The sequence below is a fragment of the Aphis gossypii genome, unplaced genomic scaffold, assembly GCF_020184175.1.
Source record: "Aphis gossypii isolate Hap1 unplaced genomic scaffold, ASM2018417v2 Contig00398, whole genome shotgun sequence".
Taxonomy (NCBI): Eukaryota; Metazoa; Arthropoda; class Insecta; order Hemiptera; family Aphididae; genus Aphis; species Aphis gossypii.
Window position 1 is genome coordinate 21,985 of NW_026083091.1, and position 20,586 is coordinate 42,570.

Consider the following 20,586-nt stretch of genomic DNA (forward strand, 5'->3'; position numbering starts at 1 on the left):
TTAACATTCGTTTGAAAATCATAGGTTTAAGAGTTTCGTGGACGTTTTCCATTATATAATTACATTCAAGTATATATGACGCTAAATCTGTCTCAGATCCCCCCGTAAAGGTCGGAATCATGCGTATTGCAGATTCAATTCCTAAAGTTACACTCATGATGGTTGTTCGTAAAGTTTGTGGGTTGTATTTAATTATTTCCCAACACCGATTAGGACTCTCAGACATATACTAAAGAATTTATTTGCTTAACGGCAACTTACAAAGTGTTCATTGTTTGTCTGGCCCTGTGGTTGTCCTGCTTTGAAAACTGCGCTGCGGCTCGCTTCGCTGCTAGGCTCGATTTGTTGACTTGTCGCAACTTATCCGTGATCTCCTTCCGTTGATCCTGATGTTGACACACTCGAGGTCCGCTGATGTACTTGATTTTGGGTTGGATACCAAAATTCTTCTTTCAGGTGACCCCACACCTGACACCAAAAACGTGTAGTGATCTCTCACTATCGTTTATAAATGAGTGCTTGACATCTGCAGTTGGATCAAGTTGTTGGGAAAAGATTACGGTTTTTAAAAGTGAGACAAAGACACAATGTTAATACAAGAGTTTATTAAAATTAAAGTTATAATTTGTTACAATAAAAACAAGTGTATAAGAATTTGAGGACAGCACGTTAAGTAGCTGCCCGAGAAAAAGTTAATCTTAGCAATTCGGACATAGACTAGCTCTATGCGAATGTGAAACTAATTCTAAATTTTAAGACGGACAGAGACCTGTATTTATATGGTTCTCTGTACCCCTGGTTGTACATGATAGAGACTAGGAAATGGACAAAAAGGTGTGTTTAGAATGTTGTCATCGTAGCTGCAAAAGTGGTTTTGCGCCCAAGACACTTGACACTGGATTGGACTTGTTGTTGTGCTATTAAATCAAGGCGTGCGCATCTATGAATTATGTGCATGGCTTGATTGTCAAAAAGTGTTAAATAAAAGTCGTTTGTGACTGTGTTTTCCCATACGCTTTGATTCTTGGAAATTGCCATCAGAATTAATTGCGTATCGCTACGAGTATGCTAATAAAATATTTAAAAGCGAAGGACATTGTAGTACATGTAGATAAGTTAAAATAGAAAAGAAAAATAGTGAGACGACTCCGGCGGCTTACTACACCAACAACTGGAAATTATATCCTAGGCTAACAAATCATCTTCGTTCAGAATCGTTTTTCGTATACAATGATACCTATCATTGCATTCAAATTTAACCTACCCTAGTCCTAGGTCAACCCCACCCCCTAATGTACAGTAGAACGATACCCACTTGCCCACTTTTTTTATTTATTTTTTGTTTTAATATAATATATATTTATTTTTGGATATAATATATATTACTAGCCGACCCGTCACAGCTTCGCCCGTGATTGGTTGTTTATTTTGCCTTCGGACCATGATTTTAGTAATAAATAAATTTGGACGGCCAAATTTATGAACATAAGTCATTCTAATTTTTTTCATGCATGTAACGTTGGGAGCCAGTAAAAGAGGAGGGAAGAATTACTTGTTGCCCCACGTTATTAGCATTAATATTTGCATCATTGTAAACAGCATCTCGGAGGTTAACATAATCATCCGCACGTAGTTGTTTTTGATGGTTACGAATAAAGTGTAGTCTTTCAGAAATCATTTTTGCCATCATATCTACGGCGAATTGGCTGAATAATTTTTTGTAATAATGTAGATGATTTAGACTTGTTTCTCTAACCATAAACCTATAAGAATAAAATTGCATGCAGGAGACAGTTTTTGTTGCATTTTGGTTATTTTTCTTTAAAATATTTATGTGATAACCGTCTTCGCCTCTAGTATACATCAATGGATATTGTAGTGCATCATAAGATCTATTCAATTCGGAAACTCGATTCAAGTGTCCACTCCGACCGTGCAGAACTATATCTCTGGGACCTTTATCTTCATTAACTAATAATACAGCTACTTCATCGATGCTAGATGCATTATATTGACCTCTGTGTTTATCTTGAGGAACTCTGGCAGCATGAATAATTAACTTAAAGTTTTGCAACTCATCAAATGACCTCGACTCCAGATTAGATCTGAAGCTCTGTATGAGGTGATTATTTTCACGCAAAACTGTTTGCAATGATTCAATGAGACCTCTTTTTAAATTTGGAATCATATTTGTTCGAATAGATATTTGATCCGACTCTGACATAAAATATATTTGTAAAAATTTAGCATTATTTCCAATTTCGGGTAATAAACTACCTATTAAATGATGCACTTGAATGATGACCCTGAGTTTTAAAAAAGTGCATGAAGTTCCCTTCAGCTATTTCGTTTGCTCCAAACGATGTCATTTGAAACAGAGTATTATACCGTCTAGAATTATCAAAGAAATGTTTTGATTGAGGGTGAGAATTATCAATTAAACTTTTAATTAGGTCTGGAAGATCCTCAAATTGGTGTAAAACAACTTTACTGTCAGCGCAGCAAAGTCAATGAGTTTCATCTTTCCATTTTTTTGCATGGTACTTAGGACATAATATAGTCATTCGTCCAATTTGAAGCGCTTTAATATTTAAATTAATCAATCTCGAATTGATAATTAAACGCTGATTTCATACTCAAAGCGTTTCGTTGCTCCTGTGCAAGTGTTTGAGAACGTTCTGGTGTGTTATTTTGTTGTCTTCTGTTATACATTCGAGTTGCATTTGCAGTTCTTCTGCCAATGAGTGCCCTTTGCGCTCTCGGCATGATAATGAATTGGTCACTTTTTTTTTTTTGCAGTGACAGTTGTTGTTTTTTTACAAAAATGTTACAAAAACGGTGAAAATAAATAAAAATAACAAAAATTTTTTTACCATGGTTACCGAAAATAAAATAGTAATAATAATAATAATAATAATAATAATAATATAGGTACAATTGTTTTAATTTATTATGAACTTTTATGAACTTTTTTACTGACAAAAGTGGTACTAAAACCTTCAGTAGAGTGTCGGGTTTCAGCCAAATCGGTTCAGTAGTTTTCTCGGTTAGCGCGGTCGAAGAAAAACCCTTACAATTTTATATATAGTATATAGATAGATTGATTTCAGTTCCATAAACTCGCGGTAAGTCAGTCCGCCAGAAGCTGTTTGGAGGTTGTTTTCGTATGAAATGCATAACAAGTGTCATATCATCGTTAGACTTCCTGTCCACCTGAAAAACTATCACAACGTGTACTTTGAACCCGGACAGGTACTAGAGCGAGTACAAAACGCCGCCCTGGCTCGAACTAAACTCACGGCTTTCTTCGCGCTTAACGCCATCAATATCGAGGCGAGACAATACCTGTACCATGAGATACCGGTACACTACACTTGGAACGTGACACGCAGATCATGGGCGCGACGGCAAAGAAAGATGACGTACGAGACGTTGGCTTGAAAATGTACGTCGTCAACCCACTTGATCGAGATCGATTTCATTTGCGATTGCTACTTCTGCACAAGAGAGGTTCACAGTCTTTCCGCGATATGAGGACAGTAGACGGGGTGATGCATCCAACCTATGCGGCTGCAGCAGTCGCAATGGGACTTTTGGAAGACAACCGAGCTCTGCGGGTTTGCATGGCAGAATCGGCAACATTGGACACTCCAGTTCAGCTTCGTTACCTATTTGTGACGATACTATTGTTTTGCGAGACCGCAAACCCACTGGCGTTGTACCAAGTCAGCAAAGCTCACATTATGGAGGACTTAAATCAGCGATTTCGAGACGCTGAGCGCGTTAGAGCGGCGTGTCTCAACGCCATCGCGCAGTTACTTCAGGTTCACGGGAAATCGCTCTCGGACAACAGTTTGCCTCTATTGGACGTCGCACTGCTAGAAGAAGACCCTGACGATGACATTCTGTGTGCAATAGACGCGGCGGTATGTTGGGCTGTACAATTGGACGGCTTGAACGACGAACAACGGATAGTGTTCGATCGTGTGATGGCGGCCATAAATGACAACAGAAACTACTCAAAAATGTTCTACGACGACGGACCCAAAGAATCAGGTAAAACAGCGCTATACGGATGCCTCATATAGTCTCTTCGCAACCAAAGGCGATCCGTGTTGTCCGTTGCATTTACAGGAATTGCAGCATCGCTGATGGAAGGCGGCATGACGGTTCACTCGACGTTCGGGTTGCCGTTCGGTACGCTGACTGACGATTCGACGTCGACCATCACCATACAGTCGTTGCGCGCTCAGAGGATACGTGACGCGGCACTCATCATCTGGGATGAAGCGCCAATGTCACCGGGACTATACCTCAAGGTGGTCAATAGATTGCTCAAGGACATCATGGGATCACAATTACCATTTGGTGGGAAACCTGTCCTGTTCGCCGGCGATTTCAAACAGATACTGCCTGTCGTGCGCATAGGGACAAGGAGTGACATTGTAAGGTCGTCGATTAAATATAACTCTCTGTGGCGCGACTTGGAACAGTCCAGTCTGACGCGAAACATGCGTGCCGACAATGTCGTGGACTTCGCTACTTGGTTGCTACAGCTCGGAGCGGCCAGTTGTCAGCGGTTGACGGTGTTCGGAAGAGCGTTGAAATCCCCCGAGAAATGGTATGTGACATTGCTAATTTGATTGATTTTGTTTTCCCACAGCAAAAACATGCGTTGACAAACATCGACGAGTTTGCTCGGAAAATAATTTTATGTCCCAGGAACGACGATTGCAGGAAGGTCAATCGCACGGTGTTACAACGCATCTATGGAGTTCACCGGAGCTACACGGCCATAGACACTGTTGTGGTCGATGACTCCGACGAAGTGGCCAATTATCCGATAGAGTTCCTCAACACTCTGGAACCGGACGGACTGCCGCCGTACAACTTAACGCTAAAGGTGGGTTCGATTGTCATGTTGCTTAGGAACCTAGATTTTAAAAGACGCCTTTGCAACGGTACGAGATTGGTTGTCACTGAACTGCGACGATACAACTTCAAGGCGAGGATGTTGTCTGGTGGTGCACAGAACGAAATAATCATACCTGCGATATCACTCACGTCGTGTGACGAAGATGACCTGCCCATCATAATGCGAAGAGTGCAATTCCCTGTACGTTTGTCATTTGTGATGACCATTAACAAGTCACAGGGACAAACGTTTTATAGAGTTGAATTGCTTCTGCCTTCACCGGTGTTCACGCACGGACAACTGTACGTAGCCTTTTCACGAGTGAGGAACAGATAAAACCAGGGAAATCGGAACTAAAGTAAAGTTAAATAAAAATATTTTATTGCAACCGTGTCACGTATGCATGGATATATATTTTGTATATACACTTATTTCACGTAACATGTGATTCTATGATGACACTCACGTGAATTTTCAAAATACTATTTAAAAAACTATTTTTACATTTACACGTTACAAAATCTAACATTTTATAAGTTATCCTATATTGTTCAGCATTAAGTGTGTGTATGTGCTCTCGAATTTCGATTCAGTCTCGTTAATTTTTCAACTAAATTAAAAAAGTTTTAAAATAAATTATTATAATGGGCAACAAAAAATCAAGTTGGGTTTGACAGTATGCAAAAAAAAGGAAATATTGCATTCTGCCTTTTATGCGATGAAAATGAAAATAACGAGTTTATTTGCAATAGAGGTACAACTGGATCCATTGGCGATTTATTCCATGAGTAGCAATACAATACAATAGAAAAAAGAAGGTAAATCGTCTAACAATAGTCTCTAGTCATATTTATACGTAAAATTGTTGTAGGCATTTGAAATATTCGTTTTTGTTTAGTTTTTTTTTTTAGAAATATCGATAAAAAATTTTTGGCGAATCAAAATACTTGCAAAAATGTAATACCACAAAGTTCCTCATAAATTAGACTTGACTTGTAGTAAATAAAAAACAACGTGTATAAATATAATTTATTTTATAGCATTTTAGCATTCAAATTGTTAATTTAATTAAAAATAATATATGTATGAGACTGCTGTATTATAATATTTATATTATGTCTGTATGAAAAATATCAATAAAAATATTTCATACGCCTACGTGTAGTAAATACGTATTTTATAACATATACATATTAAAACATATAAATATTATTTATACATTAATATATAAATTCATTAATATATTCACAAAATAATAAAATGTACAATACAATACAATATTGGCCTCAATCCAAAATCTTTAAAATAATCACAAAAATTGAAACCTAAACTTCTTAAAAATTAACTTTTCTAAGAGACCTTTGATTTTTAAACGTTAATACCTGTATGGTATTGTTACGTAGCAATTACGTAACAAATTAATCAAAATTTGTTAAAAATTTGCTTAAATTAAAATTCATAAATATGTAATACCAGAGGAAAATTAACAGTATATTATGGGTACCATTAAATAGTAAATACCTACTATCCGTGTACAACTTAATATTATATTATATGTATAGCTTTAATTAGCTTATGCATATTATAGTACAATATTATATATTATATTACAATTTTATAGTGATTCATTATAAAATTATAAAAATACATAGGCACAATTTTTTTTTATTAGCGTTTGAACTTCAAATATTGACAAAAATTCGGTAAAATCATGAATATTTGCAAATTATATTGTAGTTAAAATTTATAAAAAAATTTGTATAAGTAGCTAAGAATTTCAATTTTAGGATCGTTTTAATTTTATTATTTTTATATATTTAATAGATACAATTCTGATTCAGATAATGAGGTGCTTAATACTAGAAATAATTTAGAATCTATAACAGAAAATTTTAATAACCAAGCCACTACCCCTTCAAATACTGTAGACCTTCCAAGTACTAGTTCTTCGAGTACCTACTCTGATTCAATATCGAATACAAACTTTATTTCAAATTCTCAAAAAAGTCGAAACGCCAAAAAATAAATAAAATTAACACTATGGCAGATACACTTCTTAGCTCTGAAAGAATTGAAGAAATTCATAAAGCTCTTTCGAAAATGATAGCTATAAATCAGATGCCTATTTCATTTTGTTCAAGTCCCGGTTTCAAACATTTTATGAATGTTGTCCAACCAAATTATAAGCCATGTTCTCCAGAAAGTGTAAAAAATCGTTTAAAATTATTGACAAGTGATATAACAAATATAATTAAAAATGAATTAAATGAAGTAACAAGTGTGTCATGTACAACAGATTGCTGGACATCCCGATCTCAGGAATTATATATTACAATTATCTGCCACACTATCGATAAACAATGGATTCCAAAATCATTTACATTGATTACTCATGAAGTTGACGAGTGACACACAGCTGTGAATATAGCACGTCATTTAGAGAAATCACTTGTAGAGTGGGATATCGAAAAAAAAGTAATTGCAATAGTAACAGATAACGCTGCAAATGTCATCAGCGCTGTATCACAATTAGAACTAAATGATAATATGGAAAAATCTGGATTAACATGTGCAGCAAATTCTTTGCAGCTAGCTGTTAATAAACTCTTTCGGATGATGGCATTCAAAGTATTCTAATGAAGTCAAGTAAAATTGTTGGTCATTTTAAACATTCACCGATAGCAATGAAGGCTTTGGAGAAAATGCAATAACAACTTAATAAAGCAAAATTAACTCTTTTACAATGTTGCAAAACGAGATAGAATTCTAGTTTTTTAATGTTAGAAAGATTCTATTTAAATAGAACACCTATCATGAATGTTCTCTCAGACCGTACCATTACAGTATCCAGTATTGCATAAAAATTAGGAATTTCAGAATCTGAATGGTCAGTTATTGAAAAATTATTAGTACTTCTAAAACCTTACTACAGCTAAGCTCTTACTACATTATTTTCCGGAGAATTAGAATCTTCTGTTTCAATGGTACGACCTTTAATACTGTTAGCGGCAATTTAATTTTTTATTGTTAGGTCCGACGATTGTAAGGGCGGAGGCACTGTGTGCCCTGGAATGGTCACACTGCGCCTCGTGTCCAAGCTTGTACGGACGACTGCGGCGGCGGTACGTCGGTGTAGTCTAGACTAGTTCAGTCTTCTCGTTTACCCTCGTAGCGACCGGTGACACCGCCTCCTGTCCCGCGTCCCCGACGACCGTAGTGACCGCACGTTACATTTTTAATTCGTTTATTGTTTATATCGTTTATATCGTTAAGTAATTTGTTTGTTTTATACTACTAATGTGTTTGTAATAAACGTCGAATACACTAATAATTTTTATATCTATACCGTGAACCAGAATCCTGACCCGTGGTTTAACTGATACCGACCCCTTTTCGGTTTAAACTAAATTCTTCGTTAACATTTCAGAAGTGGGATTTGGCTTGAAGACCCCCACACTCGTGAATCCGAGTGCGCTGACAATCGAAATTCCGAAATCGTGTCCCGTTTGTCACGAGGTTTCGGTTTGTCACGTCACATTTCCGTGTGCGACTTCGGGAAAACCCATCACTCACGTAACGTATACGACGTTATCTCTCTCACGCCGATCGTGCGAGTGCGGCCGTTCGCGACTCCGACGCCGACCGTGTGAGGGCGCCCGCGACTCCGACGCCGATCGTGCGAGTGCGTACGCCGGTCCGTTGCTATCAGGTGTCGGCGCGATACTACGTTTCACGACGGTTGTTTATTATGTGCTCTACGCTATAACATTGTTTATCTGTTAAGTTGTTGCCGTTCAACACGGACTGTTCAAAATGGGCAACAAGACTCCGCCGTCGAACACTCAGAGTATAAAGACCCCGACTTACAACGAATTGTTCGATCTGACCGAATCGCTGAAATTACGGTTAGAGTTGTTGGAGAAAATGCGGGAAAGGGTTAAATATCGCAGCCCTCGACGGTAGCAACCGGAAACTCCGAACCACACTCTTATAGCGATTATCGAATATTGCCGGATCTGAACCGGACGGTTCCTGTATTCACTGGCCACGAATCAGGTTGTGCAGCCGAAGACTGGCTGAGTACAGTTGACGCTCTGGCTGGCATTAATAATTGGCCGGTACCATATAGACTGCAGTTTATAAAGTCGAACATGTCTAACGCAGCCCGAAGCTGGTCCCTCACCGAGGCGTTCATTGACTGGTCTGATTTTAAGGTGAAGTTCCGTGCTGCCTTTGTCCGAACACTACGTATACAGACCGGTGGAAGGCGCTGAGCGAACGTTTGCAGGGTGAGACTGAGCACATAGCTGATTACTTCTATGATAAGCTTCGACTGTGCCAGGCTTTGCAGCTCTCCTTTACCGAAACGCGGGACCACGTCATCATGGGTATCCGATCACAAGAACTGGCTGTGTATGCCATGAGTAGGGACCACCATTCTTCCGCAACATTGCTGGCCGACTTGCGTGAATGGCAACGTTTGTACGAACTGCGACGGGCGCAGTTCCCGATGACATCTTGGACACACGTAGTGACCACCGCAAAGACCACAAAGTAAAAGACACCGTCAATTTCGGCAATGACAAGCGATGGTCCAACGACATCGTCTGAGTTACCGAAAACGTCCTCGGTACGATGCTACAATTGCAGTGGGACTGGACACATATCACGGGACTGTCCCAAACCACGAAAGCCCTGTTCAGGTTGTCAGTCGACGACGCATTCGCGAGGTCAGTGCACCATGAACCCGCGCAAGGTCGCGCCTCCCGACGAATCGTATCGCGTCGAACCGGCATTAAGTTACCCGAAGGCGAATTGTTTCATTAAAAGTGTATTGTTCAACGACATACGCGCAACCTGCCTGATCGACACGGGATCGTCAGACGTTCTAGTGCGGATCAGCCTCGCCGAACGTTCTGCGTCGGAAATCCGCAAAGTCTCTCGTCCATTGTTCACAGTCGGAGACATGAACTCTCCCGGTGCGGTGACCTTAGGTGAGACCACAGCAGACGTGGTGATCGACGACGTGAGCGCCGCCGATCATCCTGTGCTCGTCGTGAGTGACGACTCCATTCCTGTGGACGTGATCGTGGGCCGCACGTGGCTGTATCTACCACACATTAGCTATTACAAGCGCCAGGTAAATAAGGGCACAGGCGAGAAACGATTGTGCGTGGATTACAGAAGGCTTAACCAACAAACGCAGGACCAACCATATCCGATGCCGGATATTGATGACTTATTATCGCAGTTCAATGAGGGCCGGATATTCTCCACGATGGCCCTCTCCAACGGGTTTTTGCAAATTCCACTGACGGAGGAGGCTAAGGAGAAAACCGCATTCGTCACGGAAGAGACCACTGCAAGGTTCGAACGAATGCCGTTTGGATTAAAAGGGGCCCCCGGCATGTTTCAAAGAATTATGAATACCGTCTTCAAAGAATTGCTGAACCAGGGATTGATTTACGTATACCTGGGCGATATAATAATCCCCTCTAAGGACTGGGAAGATATGCTCGTTGCGGTTAGACGGGTATTCGATTCGCTCCATGCAAAACTAAAACCTGCGAAGTGCACGTTTGGTGCAAATGAGTTTGGTTTTTTTGGGTTTACCGTAACTCAAGGTGTTATACGACCGGGACGGAAGGTGCACGCAATTAAGACGTTCCCGCAGCCTCGCGACGCACACGAGGTGCGCCGTTTTTTGGGCCTTACTGGTTATTTCCGGCGCTTCATAGTCAACTACGCTAGGCTGGCTACTCCGTTGACGCAGCTCACCGGTAAGGACGTGGCTTATGAGTGGGGTGAAGCGCAACAGGGATCATTTACCACGCTCCGCGAATTGTTATGCGGTGCTCTGGTGGTGCGCATGTTTAACCCGAAGGCGGCGGTGACGCAGGTACACACTGATGCTAGTGCAGTGGCATTGTCGGGAATACTATTACAAGGACCGACCACCACCGATTTGCACATTGTCTACGTGGTTAGCAAAAAACGACCGACGCAGAGGCAAAGTACCACAGCAGTCGGTTGGAGTTGTACACGGTCATATGGTCACTTAGTCGTCTGCGCCCGTACCTGTTGGGCATACGGTTTACCGTAGTGACCGACTGCCAATCGTTGGTATACTTGAATATTCATAAGACCGTCAAGCCGCAGATCGCACGATGGTTCGAGATCTTGCAAGAGTTTGATTTTGAAGTAAAATTCAGACCTGGTAACCGGATGGCACACGTGGATGCCCTGAGCCGTGCCGTTCCACCGACTCTCGACACGGAAGATACGTCGGTCGAGCACGCACTTACCGAACGACTCGACGTTTTTGTTGCTATGACCATTGCAGACAAAGTGCGGTTCATGCAGCAAGGTGACGCCGCGAGTGCGAACTTAATTAATTTGATAAAGACGACGAAAACACTCACCAAGCACGAGAAGTCCCTGACCGAACCATATGAGCTACACGATGGTGTCTTGTACCGAAAACATGCCGGACGATCATTGTTAGTCGTGCCCCGTTCAATGAGGAAAGGGATTGTCATTGGTGCACACGATTATGGAGGGCATTTTTCATTAGATAGAACTATTGCAAAAATCACTGAAGATTATTGGTTTACCGGTTACGCCGATATGTCAAACAACACATCCAAATGTGCCTGGATTGCCTAGTACACAAGGTACACGCCGGCAAGAACCCAGGATATTTACATCCCATACCGACTGGCAGGCGTCCGTTCGAAGTGGTTCACATAGATCACCTCGGTCCTTTTGAAACTAGTGTCACAGGTAATAAGTATCTGTTGGTGCTGGTGGATAATCTAACCAAGTATACGCATCTCTATCCGTGTCGGACTACCGATACCACAGGTGTATTAATCGCCTGACAAAATTCTGCGATACCCGTGGCATTCCCGGATGTATTATTAGCGATCGTGGTACCTGTTTCACTGGGAAGGCGTTTGGGGATTTTTGTCTAAGTCGAGGCATCCGCCATACGTTAAATTCTACTCGCCACCCACAAGCCAATGGGCAGGTCGAGCGCGTAAACCGGACCATTGTGCCACTGCTTGCCATAATGACATCCGATCAAACTCGTTGGGACGAACGAATTCCGGAGCTCGAGAGGCATCTAAACTCCGCCGTAAACAAAACGAGCACTCGTACACCGTTGGAGGCCCTCCATGGGTACCGATCTAGGTATGTGGGAGGCGTGGTCAACGCCCTGAGACGTTCGAGTGGCGAATGGACCGATCCGAACGACATACAGGACACGGTACGAGACGCTATTGCCACAGGCCAGGCAAACATGAAGACCCATTACGACCGGAGGCGTTGTCTAGGAACAAAATACGAAGTGGGGGAGGTCGTTGTCATGCTACGACAACCACGACCAGATCAGCCTACAAAGTTGCAGGCAAAATATCGCGAAAAGCCTCTACACGTGATGGAGGTGTTACCGGGCGACACCTACAGAGTGGCTGAGGTGACTTCCGATGGACGAGGTCTACGCCACCACCGCCCACACTTCTCAGTTGAAATCTTGGAAAATACTACAACATGCTGATAGTGAAAACGAGGTCGAAGAAGAAGACCGAGACGGCGATGTCCGACGTGAGGTCGAAGAAGAAGACCAAAACAGCGATGTCCGACATGAGGTCGAGGGTGAAGACCGCGGTACTGAAGGCAATCCGACTGACAGAAGGCCCAGCCGGATCCGACGGCCACCCGCGTATCTGTCCGATTACCGTTCCTATTAATTACTGTATTGTGATCTATTTAGTTGTAAAATTATTTATTTGTTTAAAATTATTTACTTGTTGAAAATTATTATTTGTAATGTCGCCTAACGTTTTGGCTTGGCTCACCCCAGACCGAGGCAGCTCTGACTGGCCAGGAAGGACCGAATGTTAGCGGCAATTTAATTTTTTATTGTTAGGTCCGACGATTGTAAGGGTGGAGGCACTGTGTGCCCTCGAATGGTCACTCTGCGCCTCGTGCCCAAGCCGGTACGGACGACTGCGGCGACGGTACGTCGGTGTAGTCTAGACTAGTTCAGTCTTCTCCTTTACCCTCATAGCGACCGGCGACACCGCCTCCTGTCCCGCGTCCCCGACGACCGTAGTGACCGCACTTTACATTTTTAATTCGTTTATTGTTTATATCGTTTATATCGTTAAGTAATTTGTTTGTTTTATACTACTAATGTGTTTGTAATAAACGTCGAATACACTAATAATTTATATATCTATACCGTGAACCAGAATCCTGACCCGTGGTTTAACTGATACCGACCCCTTTTCGGTTTAAACTAAATTCTTCGTTAACAATACATAAGATTTTCACTTCCCATTATGAACATGCTGTCGAAGATGATAGTATGACGGAACGATTTAAAAATACAATTTCATATCAACTAACTACTCGTTTTGAATTAATATGGAACGAAATTGTATCTGCAAGACACATCGCTTCTTTTTTTGATCCAAGATATAAAGATATGGATTATGAACCTGTAGAAGCTAGAGAGATAATTCGTTCACATGTCTTGCAGATTATTCAATCAAGCGCTCCGACCATTACAAATCATAACGAAGAAGAAAAAACCGATTTTCAGATGAGTAATGTGTTAGCATTTATTTACAAAGACTTTACTGTTGGTACGAATGATGCCTCTACGCAGTTTACAGGATATTTTTATAGATTTATTTTCGTACCATTTTTTTACAAAGTGTAGATGTAAGCGAGGTCCCTAGCAAATCGTTGTTCGGGGTAACCACGTAATTTCGAAAACACTACTTGAATTTCTCCACACATTTTTTCCATGTCCTCGGTAATTTCTAAATCTGAACTTGTAAATTCGTCAGACCTGTTTAATTCAACCAGTGAAGAAAGAACATTTCCTTGCTCCGCTTCAAACGACTTAACCGTACGTTCTAATGTCCCGTGACGTGCGAAAAATATTGGTCGTTTATGCTCATCCGTGTCCGCTTCCATAGCCAATGCATGTATTTTCCGTATTGAATTTAACGCCGCGTCCCTTGCGACGCGTGCTCGCGTTAATTCTTGTTTCGAAAGTTTTGAAGGTGCCATACTGATAACAAAATATCCGAAACGAAGGTCCAAAAAATGTAAGCGAGGTCCCTAGCAAATCGTTGTTCGGGGTAACCACGCTTTAAAATGAATATGTCTTAACGACAAGTGGACTGTATGTATAATTAAAATATATATAATGAGATGTATTAAAATACAATATAACAAAGTCAATATAAATTATCAATTAATACACCAAGATATAATTGTATGGAATTACTACAATACACTATTACAATAAAATTATGCCAATATATATAAAAGAAACAATAAAACAAAATATATTGAACAAAGTTATAAAAAATTATACCAATATATATATACATAAGAAACAACAAAACAACAAAGTTCTTACCACGTACTGCGCCACTGCAACAGCCGACAAAAAAAACACCAATAATTACGCGGAAATTACCAACGCAAAAGAATACGGTGACTAGCGGGTCAAACGGTCGCGGCGGCCCATATATATAGGGACCGTCGTGGATAGATCAGCAGCGGGGGGAGGGAGTGTCGCGTCTAGAATATTCGAGTTTGTCGTGGTGGCTCAGGCGCGTTTATCGAATGATCGAGAATATCGTCGATCATTCCAGAGCTGTATTCAACAGTAGATGTCTATTATTTTCTTTATTAATTAACTTTTTATCTTCCCGAGTTAGTTTTCGAATTTTTCCGCCAACTCGGTATTTTTTAGTTTTTTGTATTGTGACATTGCGTGGCATAGTGTCCCCTTTGGTCACATTTGTAACATACAACTGATTCCATGTTTCCTTTCATTTCTCCTTGTCTGTCCTCATACCTATATCTTTCCGGTGTTCTTGACCTCGTTTGTCTATCTTTACTGCTGCATCTGTCTCTACTGCCTTGTCTATTATAAGTGTCTATGTTTTTTTTTATAATTATCGTATTGTTGATATCTTCTCTCTCTTGAATATGATCTATCTCTATTATTTCTCTGATTTTCCCTTGAGTAAGATCTACCCCTATTATAATCACTCGCGTCCTGACTTTGTTCCCGTGACCTTCCTAGGTATGGACTTTTGTACCTATATTCTTCTGTTTTATTATAATCTCTATTTCTGTCGTAATTTCGTCCTCTTGTATCTCTATCTAGTTTGTACGTCCTGTATCGTTCTTCGTCGTATCTGCCTTCAAATTCAACTGTTTTGTTAGATTGTTTACCCAGTATGTTTAAACGCTTTACCTCTTCACTAATTTGGTCTATTCTTCTCTTATATTCTTCATTTTCCTACTGAAGTTTCTTTTTCTCTTCCTTTTCTTTTTCATCGTGATACTTTTGTAATTTTATTACTTGTAAATTTAACCAAATACTATAAATGATAATACGAGAAAGTCAATGATAATGTGGCGAAAACTAATGCCCCCAGTTTCACTATTAGTGGCCTACCTTTGCCCCTTATTATTATTATTTTTGTTCATTAATAGACGAACTAACGAAGAGGAAACTAATAATATTTAGTTAAGGTAATATAAAAATAATTGAATGCACTTTCAAACTTTATTATATATTTACAATTTACATAATAATGATAAATAAATTATTTATAAATAAAATAAATAAATACATATTAACCAATATGTGTTATAGACTATACCTACTGATATGAAATAGGTAAATATTTATTTTTATGAATGGGTAATTTTTTTTAACTTTTTGTTTGCTGTTTTAATTTTGTATTTGGCCATATAATTATTACAACTTTTTATATAACTATTAATTAAAACATTTATACATTTTTTGATGAATTTAAGTTTACATGTATTACATATATTTATTGTCCTTATACATACAGTCTGAATCAAATTAATAATTTTACTTCTTACATTGGCTTTTGATTCCAATAGCATTTTTTGAATATTTTCTTTAAATAAATAAATCATTCTTTTACAAAAATCAATCGTTGAATCAAATGGATACAGCAAATCACTATTTTCATATTCTTTCATTTCAATGAAAGTAGTACATGGGTTGAATACATCTGTGTTACTTTTGTTTTTTGCTGCCAATTGATTGATGCATTCAGGATGTTCAAGTTTACTGCATGCCCATCCTGTGACATAAGTTACTGCAGATGAATTATGTGGATCCATGAGTATACTGTTAATATTTGTTGATGACAAATATACATCAAGTATATTGTTATAAGTTTCTTCATCATTTTCAACTGTATTATCCCATGTATTAAATGAATTTACTTGTAATTTAATTGTTTTTATTTCATTAAGTTTGGTTAAAAATTGGCAGGCATCCATTTCACAATTTCCTTCTTTTGATGGTGTAAGCAAATTATTACACATCAACATTCTTATTGCAGATTGAAATTTAGTAGCATCTGGAGTTGTATTGTTACCACCTTTTGCTCTAATTATGGAAAATACATTTTCAATACAATCTTGAGTTAACCTTCTGGGGGGCTATTCAGAAACTCATACGAAAAAGATCCGTATACGAACGATTCACACAATTCATTTTCGTATACGAATGGAAAATAGTATTCACAAAACATTTATATTCTTATACGAATCTGTGATCCGTATGGGAATAATTTTCCCATGATGAACAGCGGCAACGTCGCAATTTTTTATTTTTATCATGGAAGAAAAAACTATTTGTATTGTTGTACGTAACATTTCCCGCGTTTCATTAAGTTTTTTCTGTTTTGACCGTTAATTGGATTTTTTTTTCAAAATGTCGGTAGAAAAAAGATTTAAGTCTAAGTCGGTGACAAACGACCAAAAATCAGCTATGGTCGATTTTTTGAAAAACCACGAGGAATTGGCTAAGGGAAACATTCCTCTACCTTCACACAAGCCATAGCAAGGCAACAGTGGGAAGAATTATCGGGAGTATTAACTCAATTCCGGGCCTATAAAAGACTGGAAGACCTGGCGCCGGGTAAATTAAAAATGTTTAAGTAACTTCCACAAATTAATTTTACATAAAGGCATAAAGCTGCACACTTGTCTTATTGAATAATACATATATAATATTATATAATTTAGGTATCTATTTAATAAATATACATATTTGACTTATACATTTAGTCTAACTTTTATTCATGTTAAAAAGTATCTATTTAACTATTTTTTGTTGCATCATTTTGTTAGGAACCTCTGATATAAAGGAGTATAGAGTATAGATTATTTAAAAGTTTTTTGTTATGTATAAGAATTCCATGAACTGGTTGCCCAGCGAGCAGACCGGGCAGCAAGGAATTTGTTGAGACAAGCATTTTGGATGAATATCGAGCCGGCCTGCCGATGGACGCCTTTTCAGTAGTGTTAAGACAGTGCTAGTGTAGAGTATAGAGTTAATGTGCGGAACCTCATTTAAATTGTATGCAGATCATCTTTTATTATCAATAAATACTTTTATTCATTTTTTTCGGTAAATGGTGTTATTTCTTCGCGTGGCGTACCGTTCAAAACAAATACACAATTGAGTACCGGAACACAGTACGCACTCAAAAATTTACCTAAAATGGCATTTAATGTATTTTAAATTTATATTACACTTTAAATTAGATTAGTACAGTACACAATATAATACAATAAATAAACATACTTATACTAATATTACTAATATATATAATAATATAATATACTATTACTAAATTATTACCAGATGTTAAGACAAAATATAGGATTTATTGTTAAGGTCAGTATGGATTAACTATAACATTACTGTTTACTAATAAAACTCTTACATAAATACTTATTTACATAGTGCATTTTTCATAATATAAAAAAAATATACAAAATAAATATGATTGAAAAAAAAAAGTACAATGATATAATAATACACAATTATAATTCGTTATATATAATTATAGACATGGCAAGATCTAAAGGCTGATGCTAAAAAAAAACAGGCACAAATAAATAAAAATTTAAAAGGTACTGGAGGCGGGCCATCAACAGCTGGATCACTTGATAGTTTAAGTGAAACGGTGGTTGGCATGATAGGTGTAGTGCCTATTTCTGGGGACCCTTTAATTACGGATTATCCAATTTGTTTTGACTTTGATTCCCCAAACAGGTAATTTATTTTAATAATATTAATATAAAGAGTTATTCGAATTAATTTACAGTTAACTAATTAGATACTATGTTATAGACAACAAAACCAACCATTAGTTATCAATGTACCAAATAATGAAAAATTAGATGAATTGGATTCAACAAACATGTAATATAACAACATTTTAACTTAATAATAATAGTGATATGTACTGTCCCTGAATTTTTTCATTACATTTTGTTTAAAAATATTGTAGAACAACAGTTACATGACATGAATAATGCATGTAATTATTCACAAAAAAAAAAAAAAAAAAAATTTCACTTTCATTCTACAATTATTATAAAAGACAGAGTTAAAGTATAATTTAAGAAAGATCAGGGGTTACTTATGAGTCAGTATTGGACATGAGTAAAATAACAATTTATTTAAATTTAAATTGTGGTGTTGAGATTTAATTTCAAATATAAGATATTAAACATGTTAATAGTAGGATACAGTACATGTTAATTTTGCATGATCCAAACACTTTTAACATTTACTAATTTTTCATTTTTAGTTTAGTCACTGATTCATTAATCGCTAAAGAAGCATTAGAGATACAAAAATCTCCCAGTTTTATGGATGTATCAAAGTATAATTTACATTTAATGTGTAATTAGATCTAAAAATGTATTAAAATGTTTTATTTTTGTTTTTTAAAGTGATGCTCTTATAAATACCGAAAAGGCGGAATCTAGTCGAGGTGTTAAGCGTTCTTTGGAAAATAAAAACCAAGAACCAGACCAAAGGCAAGTGTTCCGTACTGATATTATTAGTATTTTCAATATATTATAAAATACATAATAAACCAAAAAAATTTTAAATTAATTAAACGCTCATAAAAGTACATAACATTTTTTAATAATTCAATTTAATTAATTTTATAGTAACATTTTGATGTATTCTAATTGCAAAACAAAATAATTAATTATTTTAGTGGAAAGAAAAATGAAACAAAAAAAAACAGATTAGATAGAACGGTAACTGCTGTAGGGGTGTTGGGCGAGGCGAGCAATGAGCGAAATGAAATGCTGAAAAATTATTATGAAGCCAAACTAAACCATTTAAAAACAATGGAAAAACTTAAAGAGAGATCAGTCATTGCAAAAGAAAAAATTGCCAATGCACTTCAAAAATTAATAACTGGGACTGATGAAAATGAATAAGATCTTTAAATTATTACCTAAACCTTTTCTTTTTTTATTTTTCTTATAATGATAATATGTCTTTTTCTATTTCTTAATACCTAATATATCTATATCTACACTAACTGAATAAACTTACCTAACTAAATCTACCATAGAAAAATGATTAGTTACTTATATTTAAAATACTAAAAATTCCTAGCTAAAATATTTAAATTATAAATTTTTCATTACAATAGATATCAATTTCTCATATTATTTTCAAAGTATGGCTTACAAGGAGTTGTAGTTTGTAGATTGCACACATATTGTTACAATTCCTCCAAAGAAAAATAGTGAATTATATCCAGAACATATCTATGTCAATTTTAAAGGATTTCATTCAATCAATTATCAACTTGTTTGAACATTTTAATTGAGGTATCCAAATACATCCATTGTTCTCACATTTGGAATGAAAGTAACATGAAAACAGTCATGACAAGCTTGCATAATCAAATTTTTACTTCACAATTTTGTTAGGTTGTAAATACTGCAATACCTAAAAAATGGTTATATGTATTAATTAGATAATGACAATTTTCTCATAACTGAAGGAGACTGTGTATACTTTACAGTCATGATTGTTAACACCATTTTTAAATTTTTAAATTAATACACCAAAATACAAGTTCAACGAGGGTTTACCATGCAACATTCACCATTAAACGCTGTAATGGAGTTTCCAAATTGCATTTTCAGTAATTACACTATTGATTTTATAACATTATAAAATCAATGGCTATACGCATATACACACATTAATCTTAACAGAACTTGCATTTATAATTATTGTAACCAAATATCGAGCCAAATATTGTTTAATCATTTATTGACACTGTCCTCTCCTCAAAGATATAATATTGCATTATTTGCCTTATCAAGGCTTTAACCCTTTGTCGACCGACGGTACTTATAAGTCCACCGAAATAAAACGTGTATGAAATATCATAAAACGTTATTTTTGTGTTTCTAATGGGTCGGTACTCACGAGTACCATCTACCGATTACATAAATATTATTTTAAAAGCGGTCGTACTATTATTAAATATTTTATCGGCGATTAATTTCGGGAACTGCAGCATTCAACACATACACATGACTTGGTATTTTTCCTTTCTATTTATATGTACATATATTATCATTTTATCGTAAGAAATATTTTGTTTATGTTTAGATATATGTCTAGATGGATTATCTGTTTCTGTTATTGCGATTTCATTATCGATATAATGAAATATTTATAAATAAGAATATGGACTTGTAAGTACCATTGGTCTTTCACGGCGGTGACATTAGTCAGTTGTCGACTAGTA

At 37.2% G+C, this 20,586-nt stretch overlaps 1 protein-coding gene and 1 pseudogene across 1 annotated transcript; one reads left to right on the forward strand and one right to left on the reverse strand.

Moving 5' to 3' along the window:
• Positions 1-1,410: 1,410 nt before the first annotated feature.
• On the reverse strand, positions 1,411-2,825 carry LOC126554004 (uncharacterized). Its single transcript, XM_050209121.1, has 2 exons — positions 1,843-2,825; positions 1,411-1,763 (listed from the first exon to the last, which is right to left on the reverse strand). Exons 1-2 carry the CDS (start codon positions 2,222-2,224, stop codon positions 1,738-1,740), a joined length of 408 nt encoding a protein of 135 aa, XP_050065078.1. The 5' UTR covers positions 2,225-2,825; the 3' UTR covers positions 1,411-1,737.
• A 13,887-nt stretch (positions 2,826-16,712) lies between these two features.
• On the forward strand, positions 16,713-18,265 carry LOC126554003 (uncharacterized; annotated as a pseudogene).
• The last annotated feature ends 2,321 nt before the right edge of the window (positions 18,266-20,586 follow it).